The sequence below is a fragment of the Lithobates pipiens genome, unplaced genomic scaffold (genome assembly GCF_037356315.1).
Source record: "Lithobates pipiens isolate NorthernLeopardFrog02 unplaced genomic scaffold, aLitPip1_a1.2 Scaffold_8, whole genome shotgun sequence".
NCBI lineage: Eukaryota > Metazoa > Chordata > Amphibia > Anura > Ranidae > Lithobates > Lithobates pipiens.
In genome coordinates this window covers 111,425,919-111,444,745 of record NW_027507903.1, presented here as the reverse complement: position 1 = coordinate 111,444,745, position 18,827 = coordinate 111,425,919, and the positions used below count along the sequence as shown (strand labels likewise).

General features: G+C 46.2%; 1 protein-coding gene across 1 annotated transcript in view; it reads left to right on the top strand.

Moving 5' to 3' along the window:
* CSPG4 (chondroitin sulfate proteoglycan 4) overlaps positions 1-18,827 on the top strand; it is a 164,081-nt gene that overhangs the window by 78,622 nt on the left and 66,632 nt on the right. Inside the window, exons 4-5 of the mRNA XM_077469889.1 lie at positions 3,004-3,468; positions 5,533-5,709. Coding sequence (XP_077326015.1) covers positions 3,004-3,468; positions 5,533-5,709 — 642 coding nt within the window. The remainder of the gene's footprint in view (positions 1-3,003; positions 3,469-5,532; positions 5,710-18,827) is intronic.

The following is an 18,827-nucleotide window of genomic DNA, read 5'->3' as shown; positions in this document are numbered from 1 at the left end:
CAAAAGCCGGGTTGCCCACTACTGGGGTGAGTGGGGATGGGAGTGGTACCAGAGCCATATCACGGAAGGCCTTCCATGCTGTCTGTATTGTCGCTCCCACTGTAGGATGTAATGTTATCCCCTTTGGCAAGGGTTGCTGGCACCACGGAAGCCCAGCCAGCTGCATCCCCATCAGTGAATTCTCAATTTGCACCCACTGTTTCAGTTTTTCATGTTTGCTCCAATCAAGTATGCGAGTGAGGTGGCATGCCGCATAGTAAAGAAGGGCGTCTGGGAGGGCAATACCTCCCTTAAGTTTTGGAAGTCGAAGTATTTTTTGGGCCAGCCGTGGGGGTTTACCGGCCCAGACGAAGTGGGTTATCACCCTATTAATCGCTTTCAAGAAGGTGGTAGGTATATGTATCGGGAGTGCTTGAAAATTGTACAGGAGTCGAGGTAGAGTGTTAATTTTCACTATGGCACAGCGTCCGAACCAAGTAAAAAGGCTGTGTTGCCAATCTTTCAGGTCTCTCTTAATCACATTCAAGAGAGGAGGGAAGTTTAATTGGAAGATCTCTTCTATCTTGGCCGGTAACTGGATCCCCAGGTATTTTAAATGAGAGGTAGCCCATTTAAAGGGAAAATCCAGCCTGAGCAGGGAGCTTAAAGAGGCAGGCAAATTGACATTGAGCGCCTCCGATTTCTGGTAGGTAATGTGGTATTGTGACAACTTTCCAAATGTCTTTAATTCTTTGAGCAGATTTGGGATGGACACCAGGGGTTTCGTCAAAAAGAAGAGGAGGTCATCTGCGAAGGCTGCAACCTTTGGGGAGAGTGAGGAGTCTAGATCAAGGCCCACTATATCCGGATTGTTTCTGACCATGTGTAAGAAGGGTTCTAAAGTGAGGACAAAGATCAAAGGTGACAGGGGGCACCCCTGGCTTGTTCCGTTTGAAATTTCGAACGCTGGGGAGAAGTAACCATTGACCTTCACCTGGGCAGAAGGGCATGAGTAAATGGCGGAGATCCAGCTCATCATCCGCTCCCTCATTCCCAAGCACCTCAATGTTTCATATAGGAAAGGCCAGCCCACTCGATCGAATGCCTTTTCGGCATCTGTCGAAAGAAGCAACATTGGGGTCTTCCGTGTTGTTGCCGCCTGGATTAGATTAATTGCCTTCTTGGCACAGATTCTTAATTGGGTTTAGGTCTGGATTTTGACTGGGTCATTCTAACATATGAATATGCTTTGACCTAAACCATTTCATTGTAGCTCTGGCTGTATTTTGCTTTTAGGCCAAAACGTTAAATTTTGGTCTCATCTGACCAGAGAACATGTTTGCTGTGTCCCCCACATGGTTCTAGAAAACTGCAAATGGGACTTCTTATGGCTTTTTTTCAACAATGGCTTTCTTCTTGCCACTCTTCCATAAAGGCCAGATTAGTGGAGTGCACAACTAATAGTTTTTCTGTGGACAGATTCTCCCTCCTGAGCTGTGGATCTCTGCAGCTCCTCCAGAGTTACAATGGGCCTCTTGGCTGCTACTCTTATTAATGCTCTCCTTGCCCGGCCTGTCAGTTTAGGTGGATAGCCATGTCTTGGTAGGTTTGCAGTTATGCCATACTCTTTCTATTTTCAGAAGATGGATTGAACAGTACTCGTGAGATGTTCAAAGCTTGGGATTTTTTTTTATTATAACCGAACTCTGCTTTAAACTTCTCCACAATTTTATCCCTGACCTGTCCAGTGTGTTCCTTGGCCTTCATAATGCTGTTTGTTCACTAAGGTTCTCTAACAAACCTCTGAGGGCTTCACAGAACAGCTATATTTATACTGAGATTAAATTACACACAGGTGGACTCTATTTACTAATTAGGTGACTTCTGAAGGCAATTGGCTCCACTAAATTTTAGTTAGGGGTAATGGACTAATGGGGGCTGAATACAAATGCACGCCACACTTTTCAGATATTTATTTGTAAAAAAATAAATCGAAAACCATTTATCATTTTTCTTCCACTTCACAATTATGTGCCACTTTGTGTTGGTCTATCACATAAAATCTCAATGAAATACTTTTACGTTTTTAGCTGTAACATGACAAAATGTGGAAAATTTAAAGGGGTGTGAATACTTTTTCAAGGCACTGTATCTCTTGCTAATTTGGAAACATAAATATAGTATCTTCCAAGTTACAAAATTGCTAAAACCAGACACAAAACATTTTCTACCTAAAGCCCTCAAAAGCTCCTCTTACATATGGTCTTAAAATATTTTTGGTACACCTAACTAATTTCAGTAAAATTATCCACACAAATATTACTTTTTTCTATAGGTGAAAGTTAGATTACTATTTAAGATACCCTATCTTTTTTCCAGTGAACTCCCATACAAGTGGCCTGGGATGTAAAGAATAGATCTAACATCTGTCTTTCTTTCACCACATCTTCTCTTTATTCTACTCCGACATTACGTTGGGGCTCATTGCTTGAATATTATTAAAGCTTTGTGCACATAAGGGGAACAAATTATTCTCAGTTAATATCTACGTGGGCACCCACTAGGATAAAAAAAGTCTTACTTTGGAAAAAAAACTGTCATATTATACATTGCTTCTTGTATAATCTTGTTATTATTTTTTCTCAAGATTTCATCCTGTACGTTTGTATAGTAGTCAATATTATTGCATTTAAAGTAAAATTCCCTTCTGGATGGAATTTTGTCTGCCCAAAAAGAACTCCAGGTTCTGAGATTCTGAGATTAGAAGCTTCCCTGTTGGTGCCTTTACCACACTTTGATTCACATAGATTAGTGTAGTTTCAAGTATTGTTGCAATAGCTTCACTATTATGGCTACAATGATCCTAAGCATATAGCCGCATAGACCTACTGGCTTAAATCTCCATGCCCTCCATTGTCATATGTGAACACTGCCTACTACTGTAATTACAATTTTTATGTGGAATTAAAATGATTTTATGTCAGTGACTAAACTCACAATTGTAAATGACTCTGTAATTTTCAGGTCTCTGCAGAAGGCATATTCCCACACAAGATTGCATATAGTCTGACAGATCCCCCATCTTTTGGATATTTGGTCTCTAGCAATGGGGAGCTGTCTTCTGATGGGTCACCAAGTTTGGACTCTGTACAGACTTTCACCCAGGAGGACATTAACAACGGAAAGATCCTGTATTTACATTCAGCCTCAGAAATGCTTCCTGACCGCATGATACTAGAGGTTTCTGCAGGAGACACAACTCAAGAGATCGTCGTCCTTCTAGAAATTCTGCCTATCTATATACCAGTGGAAGCCAATGATATGACGGTCGAGGAGGGTGGGAAAACAGTTCTCCCTAGCAGCCTACTACTGATTCACAGTGATTACTATCTCAGTCTCCACCTTGAACTTCTAGTGCTGGATGAACCAATAAATGGACGTCTTACTGACACACAGGGAAGAGATCTAAGAAGCTTTAGCTGGAATGAGGTGAGTTTTAAATAAATATTTAAATCAATAAGCATTCAAGAGGAAGTAAACCCTGATGAGTTTACTTCCTCTTTCATTCCCTGCAAAGGTAAAGCATAATGGACTACTATGCATCGCATAGTAGTCCATTATGTGTCACTTACCTGACACAGGAGCCAGCGAAGTCACCGCTGTCCCCTGTAGTCCAGCGCATCCATCTTCTCGGTGGGTCTTGCTGCTCCGCCGCTGTCATTTGGCGAAGCAGCGATGACGCCACTCCCGCGCATGCGCACGGGAGCCTCCACGTGCGGCATATTCGCCGTTGACGATGCCGCGCTCAGTGCGGCTGCGAGCCGCTGTCTATGGCGCATGCGCCGTAGACAGCGGTGCCTGTCTTTCGGAAAATATCTCCTAAACCGTGGAGGTTTAGGAGATATTTCTTGGACCTAAAGGTAAGCCTTAATCTAGGCTTACCTGTAGGTCAAAGTGTGTTGTAAGGGTTTACAACCACTTTCAGCAATATTTTATGCTTGTTTGTTTGTTTGTTTTTGAAAAGTAGGGAATAGTTAAACCTCCTTTATTGTAGTGCCAGAGACACAATAGGAAGTAAGAGAAAATCTCTCCAAAGTAGGGAGCCATACCTTCACTGGAGCAGCTGTTGTAAAGTTTCACCTTGCCTCTTGTTTTTTTTGTAAATTCTTTATGTAATTTTCAATCTTTATGTAATTTAAAATGTTGTATTTCACATCACTTTCTGTCTCGGTGACAATGGTCATTGGTCACCAGAACTCAGGAGGGTAAATCCTCCTAGTGGGGAGACAGCTGTTAGCAGGGGCTTGATTCACCTTCGGCAATGGTTATGCTGGCCAAGGGCCCATTCCCACTGTCCTCCTGCAACAGGCATGAGATAGATTAACATATACCTATAGCATGGAGGAACTGCACCATCTTAGTTACCGGTACTCACATGCTCCTGGTCTGAGGCCCTCCTTAAGAAAATAACAATTGTTCACATAATCAGCCATTTCAAAGTTTTAATGTCAACATGAATAGAGTGCACAGTCACTTTAAATACACAAATATGCCTCTTTCACCCGACATCAGCAATACTGTACAGCCTAAACTCAGCTTAAAAGCAGGGATGTCGATCCACATTTCCAGTTACCTACTGGGCCTACCCCTAATAGCATACTTCACTTGGGCTGTAACCTCACATGGTAGTATTTTGTGGGCTACCTTTTCTCATCAACCTCTATCCTAAAGTTCTTCCAGCTCCAGATTACAAAGAAACATGCTAGCTCCACCCACAGAAGGGTTTCCCTAAAAGGGGTACTAACTCCTGCTTACACAGCAATAAAAACCTGATGGAGGTTCTAAATCCTTAATCACTACTTAAAAACCAAAAATAAATAAGGTGGCTACAGATACACTTTAAAGCATGAGAGTTACATATGATTATTGGCATTAAAGTGAGCTTTTTACACATTTTGAAAGCTATTTTGGAAGTATTAATAGCTTAATAAACGTAATATAAAATGGGAAGGAAACATTGTTATATACTTTCCATGGTGCAGATGTATTTTTTTTTTTTAGCATACAAAGTCTAAAAACACAGATTACTGCTCCAAAAAATTCTGCATGTTGTATTTTTTTTTTTAAATGTTCCTGCATTGCAGTTCATAGATGTGAACGGGCTTCATAGAAATGACCGGTTTTATATCAAGGTTCTAGAAAAGCTGATGGTGTATGATGGTGTCATTTACTGCTCAGCTCATTGGCTTCCTGCTTTTGCCAGCAGTTCTTACCTTGCTGCAAAACTGGGAGTGATCATGTAATAGCAGACTAGGACCCAGGAAGGAGGATGCGATAATAATGCATGTGTCAGTTTTGCACTAAACGAGTAAAAGTTTGTAATGGCATTTGCTACAATGTTTGCAAAATATATGTTACCTGGAGAACATTGGGGTTTGCTTAGCAAAAGTGTGGTTTCAGTTTAACATATTGGCGGAAGATGCAAAATAAAAAGCCTTGTCTTTGTATGCTTTTGAAATATGCGCATAAATGACCATACATATTTTTTCCTAGTTAAATCAAGGACAAGTGCTGTATGAGCACAATGGCAGTGAAACCAAGAATGACAACTTCACCGTTATAGTCAATGCTGCAGATGTAAATCGCCAGAGCCAGTCAATAACTATCAATGTGACCGTGAAAGCTGTAAATGATGAGAAGCCACGCCTGATCACAAACACTGGCATGCAGGTAATATGTTGCAGAATACATACTGTTGCAATTATATTATTTACTATAAATTGATCCTGTGATAAAACAGCCATACAGGAGTAAAGGCAGCTTTACACATTTGTGTTGCAGGTTTGAGCTGCATAATGAGCACACAGTGATGTGCAATCGGCAATGCAGAGATTTTCAGTGCCATCCATTTTGAACGGCACCCCAAATAACCTTGCCAAACACAGAGCACCACACCACCACACACAGATAAAACCCATCTGTGCATCACACTGCATTATAACAAAAAAAGTTCTGATGTGGTCCCAGTTTTAGGTATGTTGTGGTGTGCTGTCAGCCCATTCAAAATGAATGGCCTGTCTTTACACAAAGCATGATAATGCATGATAATGCACAGCATACCAACATTTTACTTCTGGTGTTAAGGGGTTCTTATTTGTCAGTTTGAGATGAAGGCCAACACAAATTATCACTTAATGGTGTGTTTTAACTCTCATCTCCAGAGCCCTCAGCTCTATCTTTAACAATCAGCATAAAATCAAATATACACTATATTACCAAAAGTATTGGGACAGCTGCCTTTACACACACATGAACTTTAATGGCATCCCAGTCTTAGTGCATAGGGTTCAATATTGAGTTGGCCTACCCATTGCAGCTATACCAGATTCAACCAGTCAAGTTTCCCCACCTCAAACTCGCTCATCCGTGTCTTTATGGACCATGCTTGTGCACTGGTGCGCAGACATGTTGGAACAGAAGGGGCCATCCCCAAATCATCCAAAATGTCTTGGTATACTGATGCCTTAAGAGTTCCCTTCAGTGAATCTAAGGGGCCAAGCCTAACGCCTGGAAAACAACCCCATATCATAATCCCCCCACCACCAAATGATTTGGACCAGTGCACAAAGCAAGCTCAATAGAGACATGGATGAGCGAGTTTGGGGTGGCGGAACTTGACTGGTCTGCACAGAGTCCTGACATCAACCCGATAGAACACCTTTGGGAACGTCCATTCAGAAGGAGAGAGCTCCCAGCAGTATATGTACATTGGCTTAGTGGGTAGTAGTTAAAAGAGAGCTATATGCAAAACTTTTTTTTTTTCATTTTGGATGAGTAGGGGAGGGTTATAAACAGGAAGTGAGAGGAAATCTCTTCAAATTAAGGCAATCTCTTGCTCCCATAGGTCACCAGAACTACAGATGTCCCCATTGAAGGTTTTCCCCTCTATTACTTTTCTAGGGATAAACAAAATTTGTGATTTTTTTTTTCACGTTAATGGTAAACAGGACAAATAGAGGGTGAATCTCCGTAATGTGGACACGGGCAGCAATAAAAACTGCCAGGTGTTCTAATCCCTCTCCACTCTATCCAAAACTAAATAAAAAGTTATAACTCAAGCAAAACATTTTAGTTTTTATTATTTCTTACCAGGTGCCTTCTCATTCGGGAAATTTCTGTCTCAGTGACATCAGGACAAGTAAGGAGAAGTTGCAGATGTCACTAAGATGGAAATACACAAAGAGCAATAAATTCTAACCTTTAGCCACTCTTTAAAATAATAGTTTATTGGATTTTGTTGCCATTTCTGTACTCATCAGAGAGAGATTTCTGTGCTATATCTGACACTAATTACTCGGTGAAGAAGAAAGAGAAAATCTCCACAATGGGAACAAATGGACAGGGATATAAAAACTTAACAGAAATTCTAACCCTTCAACCCCTCCACCTTTTGTCTTAAGCTGAGGTTTAAATTGACATAAATACTCCCTAGTACACTTCTATCAACCTTGCATTAAAAGACAACTTCTTTGTCGACTTGTTTGGATAAATCTACCCCTGTAAAGAGAAAAAATATCTTTATTGACTAGCATTTTGCCTATTACGCTTTGAAAATTATTCAGCTATCTAAAAATATACCACTTTTACATTTTGCTACATTTCTTACACTATAATTTGTAATGCAGCCTTTTTTTAGAGTTTAACTGTATGGTGTTTGTTAGCATGCCTCCAGAAAAACACCACATTTCATTTTACTCACAGCTACAAAAAAATACATCGAACAATTTTAAGCCTAAACTATGTAGGAGTAATGACATACAATACAGTCTGATCATACAGATTCAAACCACGTCTGTATGTCATCAGGCAGGATGGAAGCACACTACACCTGTACATAGTAAACTTTATTAACTTCTCTATATTTATTTTAATACTTATTAATAGTGATGGCCGAACGGTTCGCCCGGCGGTCGTTTCGCGGCGAATTTCCGACTTTCGCCGTCCGCGGGTTCGAACGCCTTTTTCCGTCGTTCGCCCCGGCGGACTTACGTGTTTAATGTATACAAGAACTTTAACCTTTCGTGACACGTTTATCATGTGTTACAGGACAACCAATTGAGACATGACAGCTCATGGACACTTGGACATTCCCCCTAACCTATAAATACACCCGATCCGGTGGCCATTTTACATTCTTTCTTCTGTCACTGTAGGGAAAGGATCCTGTGTGGAGTAGGGACAGAGAAAACGCTAGCTATTTGGTACACAAAAGTTCTTTTCAGGACTGGTATAGGTGTTAGGTCAGCAGCCTGAGTTTCTTTTGTCAGTTTAGATAAAGGGACAGAGCGCTGTATGCTGCTATTTTAGGGACAGCTCAGCCAGATTAGTCTTTCTTCATCATCATCATCATCATCATCATTAGCTGTTACTATCAGGTCCACAAAAGAGCTGTTCCAGCTAATCGTTCCAGCCTACTCTTTTTTGCCAATTTGTATAGGGACAGGCAGGAAGCAGTGTGTCAGGCAGTGAGGATAATTTTAAAGACTTGCTGTTACTATTAGTTCCACAAAGGTTCTTTTCAGGACTGGTATCAGTGGTACGGTAATAGGCTTGTACACGTATAATATTCTTTCTTCCAAATATAGAAAGAATATTATACTTGACTGCTGCCCTTCTGCTGCAGTCTGCTAATCATTCACAACTCACTTGTTCCACAAAGCTCTTTATCAGGACTGGTAACTTGGTCTGTCTAGGGTGCTACGGTACATAGGCTTGGGTGCGGTACAGTCTGCTGTTCTGTAAGGACCGCTATCGGTCCACAATACATAGGGTTGCCGTGCACTACTGCTGACCGCTGCCCTATACTGCAGCAGTCCTTCAGCGGTATAGGGACTGACGCACAGTCTGCTAAACACTAATACACAACCTGCTTGGTCCACAAAAGTTCTTATAAGGACTGGTAACTTGGTATAGGGTGCTACGGTACATAGGCCTGAGTGCAGTACAGTCTGCTGTTCTGTAAGGACCGCTATCGGTCCACAATACATAGGGTTGCCGTGCACTACTGCTGACCGCTGCCCTATACTGCAGCAGTCCTTCATTGGTATAGGGACTGACGTACAGTCTGCTAATCACTAACACACAACCTGCTTGGTCCACAAAAGTTCTTATAAGGACTGGTAACTTGGTATAGGGTGCTACGGTACATAGGCCTGAGTGCAGTACAGTCTGCTGTTCTGTAAGGACCGCTATCGGTCCACAATACATAGGGTTGCCGTGCACTACTGCTGACCGCTGCCCTATACTGCAGCAGTCCTTCATTGGTATAGGGACTGACGTACAGTCTGCTAATCACTAACACACAACCTGCTTGGTCCACAAAAGTTCTTATAAGGACTGGTAACTTGGTATAGGGTGCTACGGTACATAGGCCTGAGTGCGTTACAGTCTGCTGTTCTGTAAGGACCGCTATCGGTCCACAATACATAGGGTTGCCGTGCACTACTGCTGACCGCTGCCCTATACTGCAGCAGTCCTTCAGCGGTATAGGGACTGACGCACAGTCTGCTAAACACTAACACACAACCTGCTTGGTCCACAAAAGTTTTTATAAGGACTGGTAACTTGGTATAGGGTGCTACGGTACATAGGCCTGAGTGCAGTACAGTCTGCTGTTCTGTAAGGACCGCTATCGGTCCACAATACATAGGGTTGCCGTGCACTACTGCTGACCGCTGCCCTATACTGCAGCAGTCCTTCATTGGTATAGGGACTGACGTACAGTCTGCTAATCACTAACACACAACCTGCTTGGTCCACAAAAGTTCTTATAAGGACTGGTAACTTGGTATAGGGTGCTACGGTACATAGGCCTGAGTGCGTTACAGTCTGCTGTTCTGTAAGGACCGCTATCGGTCCACAATACATAGGGTTGCCGTGCACTACTGCTGACCGCTGCCCTATACTGCAGCAGTCCTTCATTGGTATAGGGACTGACGTACAGTCTGCTAATCACTAACACACAACCTGCTTGGTCCACAAAAGTTCTTATAAGGACTGGTAACTTGGTATAGGGTGCTACGGTACATAGGCCTGAGTGCGTTACAGTCTGCTGTTCTGTAAGGACCGCTATCGGTCCACAATACATAGGGTTGCCGTGCACTACTGCTGACCGCTGCCCTATACTGCAGCAGTCCTTCAGCGGTATAGGGACTGACGCACAGTCTGCTAATCACTAACACACAACCTGCTTGGTCCACAAAAGTTCTTATAAGGACTGGTAACTTGGTATAGGGTGCTACGGTACATAGGCCTGAGTGCAGTACAGTCTGCTGTTCTGTAAGGACCGCTATCGGTCCACAATACATAGGGTTGCCGTGCACTACTGCTGACCGCTGCCCTATACTGCAGCAGTCCTTCATTGGTATAGGGACTGACGTACAGTCTGCTAATCACTAACACACAACCTGCTTGGTCCACAAAAGTTCTTATAAGGACTGGTAACTTGGTATAGGGTGCTACGGTACATAGGCCTGAGTGCGTTACAGTCTGCTGTTCTGTAAGGACCGCTATCGGTCCACAATACATAGGGTTGCCGTGCACTACTGCTGACCGCTGCCCTATACTGCAGCAGTCCTTCAGCGGTATAGGGACTGACGCACAGTCTGCTAAACACTAACACACAACCTGCTTGGTCCACAAAAGTTTTTATAAGGACTGGTAACTTGGTATAGGGTGCTACGGTACATAGGCCTGAGTGCAGTACAGTCTGCTGTTCTGTAAGGACCGCTATCGGTCCACAATACATAGGGTTGCCGTGCACTACTGCTGACCGCTGCCCTATACTGCAGCAGTCCTTCATTGGTATAGGGACTGACGTACAGTCTGCTAATCACTAACACACAACCTGCTTGGTCCACAAAAGTTCTTATAAGGACTGGTAACTTGGTATAGGGTGCTACGGTACATAGGCCTGAGTGCGTTACAGTCTGCTGTTCTGTAAGGACCGCTATCGGTCCACAATACATAGGGTTGCCGTGCACTACTGCTGACCGCTGCCCTATACTGCAGCAGTCCTTCATTGGTATAGGGACTGACGTACAGTCTGCTAATCACTAACACACAACCTGCTTGGTCCACAAAAGTTCTTATAAGGACTGGTAACTTGGTATAGGGTGCTACGGTACATAGGCCTGAGTGCGTTACAGTCTGCTGTTCTGTAAGGACCGCTATCGGTCCACAATACATAGGGTTGCCGTGCACTACTGCTGACCGCTGCCCTATACTGCAGCAGTCCTTCATTGGTATAGGGACTGACGTACAGTCTGCTAATCACTAACACACAACCTGCTTGGTCCACAAAAGTTCTTATAAGGACTGGTAACTTGGTATAGGGTGCTACGGTACATAGGCCTGAGTGCGTTACAGTCTGCTGTTCTGTAAGGACCGCTATCGGTCCACAATACATAGGGTTGCCGTGCACTACTGCTGACCGCTGCCCTATACTGCAGCAGTCCTTCAGCGGTATAGGGACTGACGCACAGTCTGCTAAACACTAACACACAACCTGCTTGGTCCACAAAAGTTTTTATAAGGACTGGTAACTTGGTATAGGGTGCTACGGTACATAGGCCTGAGTGCAGTACAGTCTGCTGTTCTGTAAGGACCGCTATCGGTCCACAATACATAGGGTTGCCGTGCACTACTGCTGACCGCTGCCCTATACTGCAGCAGTCCTTCATTGGTATAGGGACTGACGTACAGTCTGCTAATCACTAACACACAACCTGCTTGGTCCACAAAAGTTCTTATAAGGACTGGTAACTTGGTATAGGGTGCTACGGTACATAGGCCTGAGTGCGTTACAGTCTGCTGTTCTGTAAGGACCGCTATCGGTCCACAATACATAGGGTTGCCGTGCACTACTGCTGACCGCTGCCCTATACTGCAGCAGTCCTTCATTGGTATAGGGACTGACGTACAGTCTGCTAATCACTAACACACAACCTGCTTGTTCCACAAAAGTTCTTATAAGGACTGGTAACTTGGTATAGGGTGCTACGGTACATAGGCTTGAGTGCGGTACAGTCTGCTGTTCTGTAAGGACCGCTATCGGTCCACAATAGATAGGGTTGACGTGCACCACTGCTGACCGCTGCCCTATACTGCAGCAGTCCTTCAGCGGTATAGGGACTGACGTACAGTCTGCTAAACACTAATACACAACCTGCTTGGTCCACAAAAGTTCTTATAAGGACTGGTAACTTGGTATAGGGTGCTACGGTACATAGGCTTGAGTGCGGTACAGTCTGCTGTTCTGTAAGGACCGCTATCGGTCCACAATAGATAGGGTTGACGTGCACCACTGCTGACCGCTGCCCTATACTGCAGCAGTCCTTCAGCGGTATAGGGACTGACGTACAGTCTGCTAAACACTAATACACAACCTGCTTGGTCCACAAAAGTTCTTATAAGGACTGGTAACTTGGTATAGGGTGCTACGGTACATAGGCTTGAGTGCGGTACAGTCTGCTGTTCTGTAAGGACCGCTATAGGTCCACAATAGATAGGGTTGACGTGCACCACTGCTGACCGCTGCCCTATACTGCAGCAGTCCTTCAGCGGTATAGGGACTGACGTACAGTCTGCTAAACACTAATACACAACCTGCTTGGTCCACAAAAGTTCTTATAAGGACTGGTAACTTGGTATAGGGTGCTACGGTACATAGGCTTGAGTGCGGTACAGTCTGCTGTTCTGTAAGGACCGCTATAGGTCCACAATAGATAGGGTTGACGTGCACCACTGCTGACCGCTCACCTATACTGCAGCAGTCCTTCAGCGGTATAGGGACTAAGAGTTTTGTCACAGGGTCATTTAAAAAATGACATGCAGAGGAAGAGGCAGGCCCTTCCGCAGGGGTGGTAGGGGTAGGGCAGGAGCAACAGGCTTGAGCCAAAGTGGGAAGTTGCAGAAGGTGCGTTCAATTACTTTAAAGGATGCACCAGACTTGGTTGAGTGGCTCGCTCAGCCTTACTCTTCTGCACCCTCCTCATCCTCTCGATCTGCACCCTCTTCTTCACTCTCTGCTATGTGCACCCCCAAAGACACTACCACCAACAACACGACCACCACCACCACCACCACATACCTTCCGCTTGAGTCACTGGAATTATTTTCCGATCCATATCAAGAGGACATTTCTGATGCGCAGCCACTCTTGGTATTGGATCAGGAAGAGGAGGTAGCAACAAGCGCTACTCAGCAGTCTGACGCCAGTACCCAGATCAGCCCAAGGAGGAGGTTGGTCCCCGGTGTTGCTGCCTACTCTACTTATAGCGGTGGGGAAGGTGACGTTGATGATGACGTGTCTAGTGATGTCACGTGGGTGCCCACAAGAGAGGAAGAGGAGGGGAGTTCAGAGGGAGATATGGACCAGCAGATAGGGAGGAGAAGCAGCAATGACTTACATTGCACAGCAGGGACAAAGCAGACTGCAAATGTATCAGGAGCGAGTCATCGACCATGTACGGTCACATCTGGCGCTCCCAGGACACCGGCACATGGCTCCGCAGTGTGGGCTTTTTTTAACGTGTCCGCTGCTGACAATAGCGTTGCCATCTGCAATCTTTGCAGTCAACGCGTTAGTCGCGGTAAGCCCAATACTCACCTAGGGACGACCGCCTTAAGAAGGCACATGAGCAGCCATCACCGAGCCCAGTGGGAGCAACGGAACACACAAAGCCACACTGCAGGCTCTCACCGTCCAGCCTCGTCTTCTACTTCTCCTTCTCCTCTCTCCTCACAATTGTCCTCCACTCCACCTTCCATCACGCCAAGCTCACATTTTTCTGCAAAAAGGCAGGCTTCCGTGGGCCTAATGTTTGAGCGTAAAAAAATGATGACGCCGGATAACCCTCTTGCCCAACGGTTGGCGGCTGGCTTGTCAGAACTCATAGCCCGCCAACTACTGCCATATAAACTGGTGGACTCGGAGGCCTTTCGCAAATTTGTGGCCATTGGAACACCACAATGGAAGGTCCCAGGAAGGAAGTATTTCTCAGAGAAGGGCATCCCAGAGCTATATGGCCATGTTCAGCGGCAAGTGAATGTATCTCTGGCACACAGTGTCGGTGCCAAGATACATCTGACCACAGACACGTGGTCTAGCAAACACGGGCAGGGAAGGTATATCAGTTTTACTGCCCACTGGGTGAACCTTCTGACGGCCGTCAAGCATGTAACCCGTGGCACCCGTGTAGATTTGGTTTTACCGCCACGGATTGCATGCAGGCCTGACTCTTCTTCTCCTCCTCCTACTCCATCCTCCTCCCTCTCCTCCTCAGCTGCCTCCTCCTTTTCCGCTGCTAGCGTCTCTTCCACTGCACCGCCCAAGCTCCCCAGAACCTATTCCACATGCCAGGTGAGACGTTGCCATGCCGTGCTGCGTCTGTTGTGCCTGGAAGCAAAGAGCCACACTGGCCCGGCACTCCTTTCAGCTTTGCGTTCACAGGCAGATGAGTGGCTAACACCGCTCAATTTGACAGTTGGTAAAGTGGTGTGTGACAACGGTGCCAATCTGCTTAGCGCATTGAAACAGGGCAAAATCACGCACGTGCCGTGCATGGCACACGTCTTAAACTTGGTCGTGCAGCGATTCCTTGTCAAATACCCTGGGGTCCAGGACATCTTGCGGCAGGCAAGGAAAATCTCGGCCCATTTCAGAAGATCTTACACGGCCATGGCTCGCCTTGCTGACATTCAGCGGCGACACCATCTGCCGGTCAGACGTCTTATTTGCGATTGCCCGACGCGATGGAACTCAACCTTCTATATGCTTGATAGGCTGCTCCAGCAGAAACGTGCAGTTAACGTCTACCTGTATGAACTCTGCGAAAGAAACGGTTCTGGGGAGCTGGGTTTTTTTTCACCGCGCCAGTGGCTGCTCATGCGCGACACATGCAGACTTCTGCGGCCATTTGAGGAGATCACCAAACTGGTCAGTCGCAGCCATGGCGCCATCAGTGACATGGTACCTTATGCCTTCTTTCTGGAGCGTGCATTGCGTCGTGTCATTGATCAGGCTGTGGAGGAGCAGGAGCGGGAAGATGAGGAAGTCGCAATGCTGGATGAATTCCCAGGGGGGGCTACTCTATCTGAGACAAGTCAACAACAGGAGTCTGATGAGGAGTCAGAGGAGGATGGTGCCGGGGCGGATGAGCAGGAGCAAGAAGAGCATGCTTTAAACCTTTCTGGGATCCCTGTTGTGCGAGGATGGGGAGAGGAGAATGAAGAGGACGACATTATCCTGGATGATGAGCAGGAGCCAGGCCACCACACCGCTTCCACTTTAGTGCAAATGGGGGCCTTCATGCTCCAGTGTTTTAATAGGGACCCCCGTATAAAAAGCATGAGGGTCAAGGACCAGTACTGGGTGGCAACGTACTTAGACCCCCGGTACAAACACAAAATGGCGGAAATGTTACCGCCGTCGCAGAGGGCTGTCAGAATGCAGCACTTCCAGGCCTTGCTTCGAGAAATGCTGCATTCTGCTTTTGCGTGCGCTGGCAGAGGAGCAATTCCCACTCCCAGAGAAGGATTTGCGGGTACCAATCCAACAGCGCCTGCAAGAAGAGGCCGGTTTGAAGATGTGTTGGTGACTTCGGATATGAGGTCATTCTTTCAGCCGACCCATCGACAGGTGTCATCCGGATCCAGCATCAGGGAACGCCTAGACCGTCAGGTGTCCGACTACATTGGGTTAACGGCCGATGTGGACGCTCTGAGGAGTGATGAACCCCTAGACTACTGGGTGGGCAGGCTTGACCTCTGGCCAGAGCTTGCCCAATTTGCAATCGAACTGTTGGCTTGCCCCTCATCCAGTGTCCTGTCCGAAAGGACGTTCAGCGCAGCAGGGGGGATTGTGACCGATAAGCGTACTCGCCTAGCTCACCACAGTGTTAACTACCTCACATTTCTAAAAATGAATGAGGCATGGATCTCGGAGGAATTCAACACATGTGATCAGTAGACCATGTATATGTCTATAAACAATTTTTGGAATCAAGCACACAGACCTTCTTAATTCATTTGGCTCACTTCCCTGACCCAAAAAAGCACACCGTACTATATGCCCCTACCCTCCTCTTTGAAGAGGTTGAGCGGTGTCATATTTCTACTGGGGCTGCTTATTATGAGGGGTTCCCACCATCCCTGTGCTGTGCTGACTTCCTCCTGGGTGTTCTTATTATGAGGGGCTCCCACCATCCCTGTGCTGTGCTGACTTCCTCCTGGGGGTTCTTATTATGAGGGGATCACACCATCCCTGTGCTGTGCTGACTTCCTCCTGGGGCTGCTTACGGTGCTGCTGTCAGCGCTGTATGTCACGGAGCTGCTGTCAGCGCTGTATGTCACGGAGCTGCTGTCAGCGCTGTATGTCACGGAGCTGCTGTCAGCGCTGTATGTCACGGAGCTGCTGTCAGCGCTGTATGTCACGGAGCTGCTGTCAGCGCTGTATGTCACGGAGCTGCTGTCAGCGCTGTATGTCACGGAGCTGCTGTCAGCGCTGTATGTCACGGAGCTGCTGTCAGCGCTGTATGTCACGGAGCTGCTGTCAGCGCTGTATGTCACGGAGCTGCTGTCAGCGCTGTATGTCACGGAGCTGCTGTCAGCGCTGTATGTCACGGTGCTGCTGTCAGCGCTGTATGTCACGGAGCTGCTGTCAGCGCTGTATGTCACGGAGCTGCTGTCAGCGCTGTATGTCACGGAGCTGCTGTCAGCGCTGTATGTCACGGAGCTGCTGTCAGCGCTGTATGTCACGGAGCTGCTGTCAGCGCTGTATGTCACGGTGCTGCTGTCAGCGCTGTATGTCACGGAGCTGCTGTCAGCGCTGTATGTCACGGAGCTGCTGTCAGCGCTGTATGTCACGGAGCTGCTGTCAGCGCTGTATGTCACGGAGCTGCTGTCAGCGCTGTATGTCACGGAGCTGCTGTCAGCGCTGTATGTCACGGTGCTGATGTCAGTGCTCTGTATTACGGTGCTGCTGTCAGTGCTCTGTATCTCCTGCACCCTCTTGTTTGCCTACCCTGGTCCCTGACCTTCCCTCTCCTCCATTGCCTTCATTAGCTCCATAGTCCTGAATTGTCAGAACAATTTCCCAAATAAAAAAAAAATGCTTGTAGTTATCGATCCCAAATTCACCTCATACATGTATTATGCTATTGTCCAGGTGGTGGGACTACGTGCTACCCCCTAATAATTACCCCGTGGCCGCAAATTCGACCTAAAGGTTTGCGAAATTCGCCTCCCATTGAAGTCAATGGAGCCCGCGGCGAACGGTCGTTTTCGCGAACGTTTGTGTCCGTTCGCGTTTCGCGTTCGCGAAACGTCCCGTCGGAAGTTCGTCCATCACTACTTATTAATAATAAGAAAAATAGAAATGTAACAGGATATTTTCAATTGTTTAAATTTTTCCCAATTCTTTATTATTCTCTTGTTTTTTTGATCATTTCTTCCTTGAATCTTGACATCATTGACAGCGAAAGCCAATCCGGGGCCATTCAACAAACAGCTTTTTTTTTGAGGTTGCTGAGGCTCATGCTGGGGCAATTGGTGGCACAACAGTGACAAGGCGTGCAGTTTAGGCTCATGCTGGGGCAATTGGTGGCACAACAGTGACAAGTCGTGCAGTTTAGGCTCATGCTGGGGCAATTGGTGGCACAACAGTGACAAGGCGTGCAGTTGTGATGGCCACATACAATATTTTAGAGCTAGTGACCCAACACTGGCTCTTCCCTCATCATATTAAATGGGGCCCAAATCATATCTCTTGGACTAAAAGCAGAGTACATTTTTCAGGGTATCTAGTTGTCAAAGACCTGGAAAAAAACTGTGGAAAATAACTTTTAAAATATAAATTCACATTTTGCTCAGGTGAGTTTAAATTGTTACACAAGAGGGAATTTTGGTACGTTGAGAGAGTGTATGAGCAATATTAGAAACTGAGCATGGACATTCAAATATGAATAGTTGGAAATGTGTGTTGGCAGTCTTAGAAAAATAAGTAATCCCAAATTTACATAAGTATTTACCTGAGCAGTGGCGGTGCGCCGCCCCCTCTCTCCTGCCACCCCCTCTATCACCAATAGATAGATTCATACATTGCATGAATCTATCTATAGCTGCCGCTGCCAAACCCCTATCCAGGGGCCCAGAGCCTGAAATTACAGCAACCGGGGGGGGGGGTTTTGAAGCACCTGATTACAGCCATAGGCTCTAATAGGCGTCAAAAAAGGTGACTGTGAGTGCCCAGCTGTGTTAGAAAAGCGAATGAATATCCTAACACTAAACTGCCTCTCCGCCAATCAGGTGCTCGGATCTGTTACCCGTCACCTGATTGGCTGAAATGACAGGCGCTGTGATTGGATGCCTGTCAGGCATCCAATCATAGCAGAGGACGGGAAGAGAGGATGGAAGAAGACATCGAGGAGCACTGAGGAGCTATCCCACCAAGACAGGGTAAGTGTAGATGGCGGGCGGGTATGATACTGGCAGCATTTGATATGGCATAGTGGGAGTATTTGATTGGTCACAGTGGCAGCATTTGATGGCACAGTGGGAGCATTTGATATGGCACAGTGGCTGTGTTTGATGGGCACAGTGGCTGCGTTTGATGGCACAGTGGCTGTGTTTGATGGTACAGTGGTGGCAATTGATGGTGCAGTGGCTGCATTTAATGGGCACAGTGGCTGCCTTTGATGGGCACAGTGGCTGCGTTTGACACAGTGGCAACAACTGATGGGAACAGTGGCTGCGTTTGATGGCACAGTGGCTGTGTTTGATGGTACAGT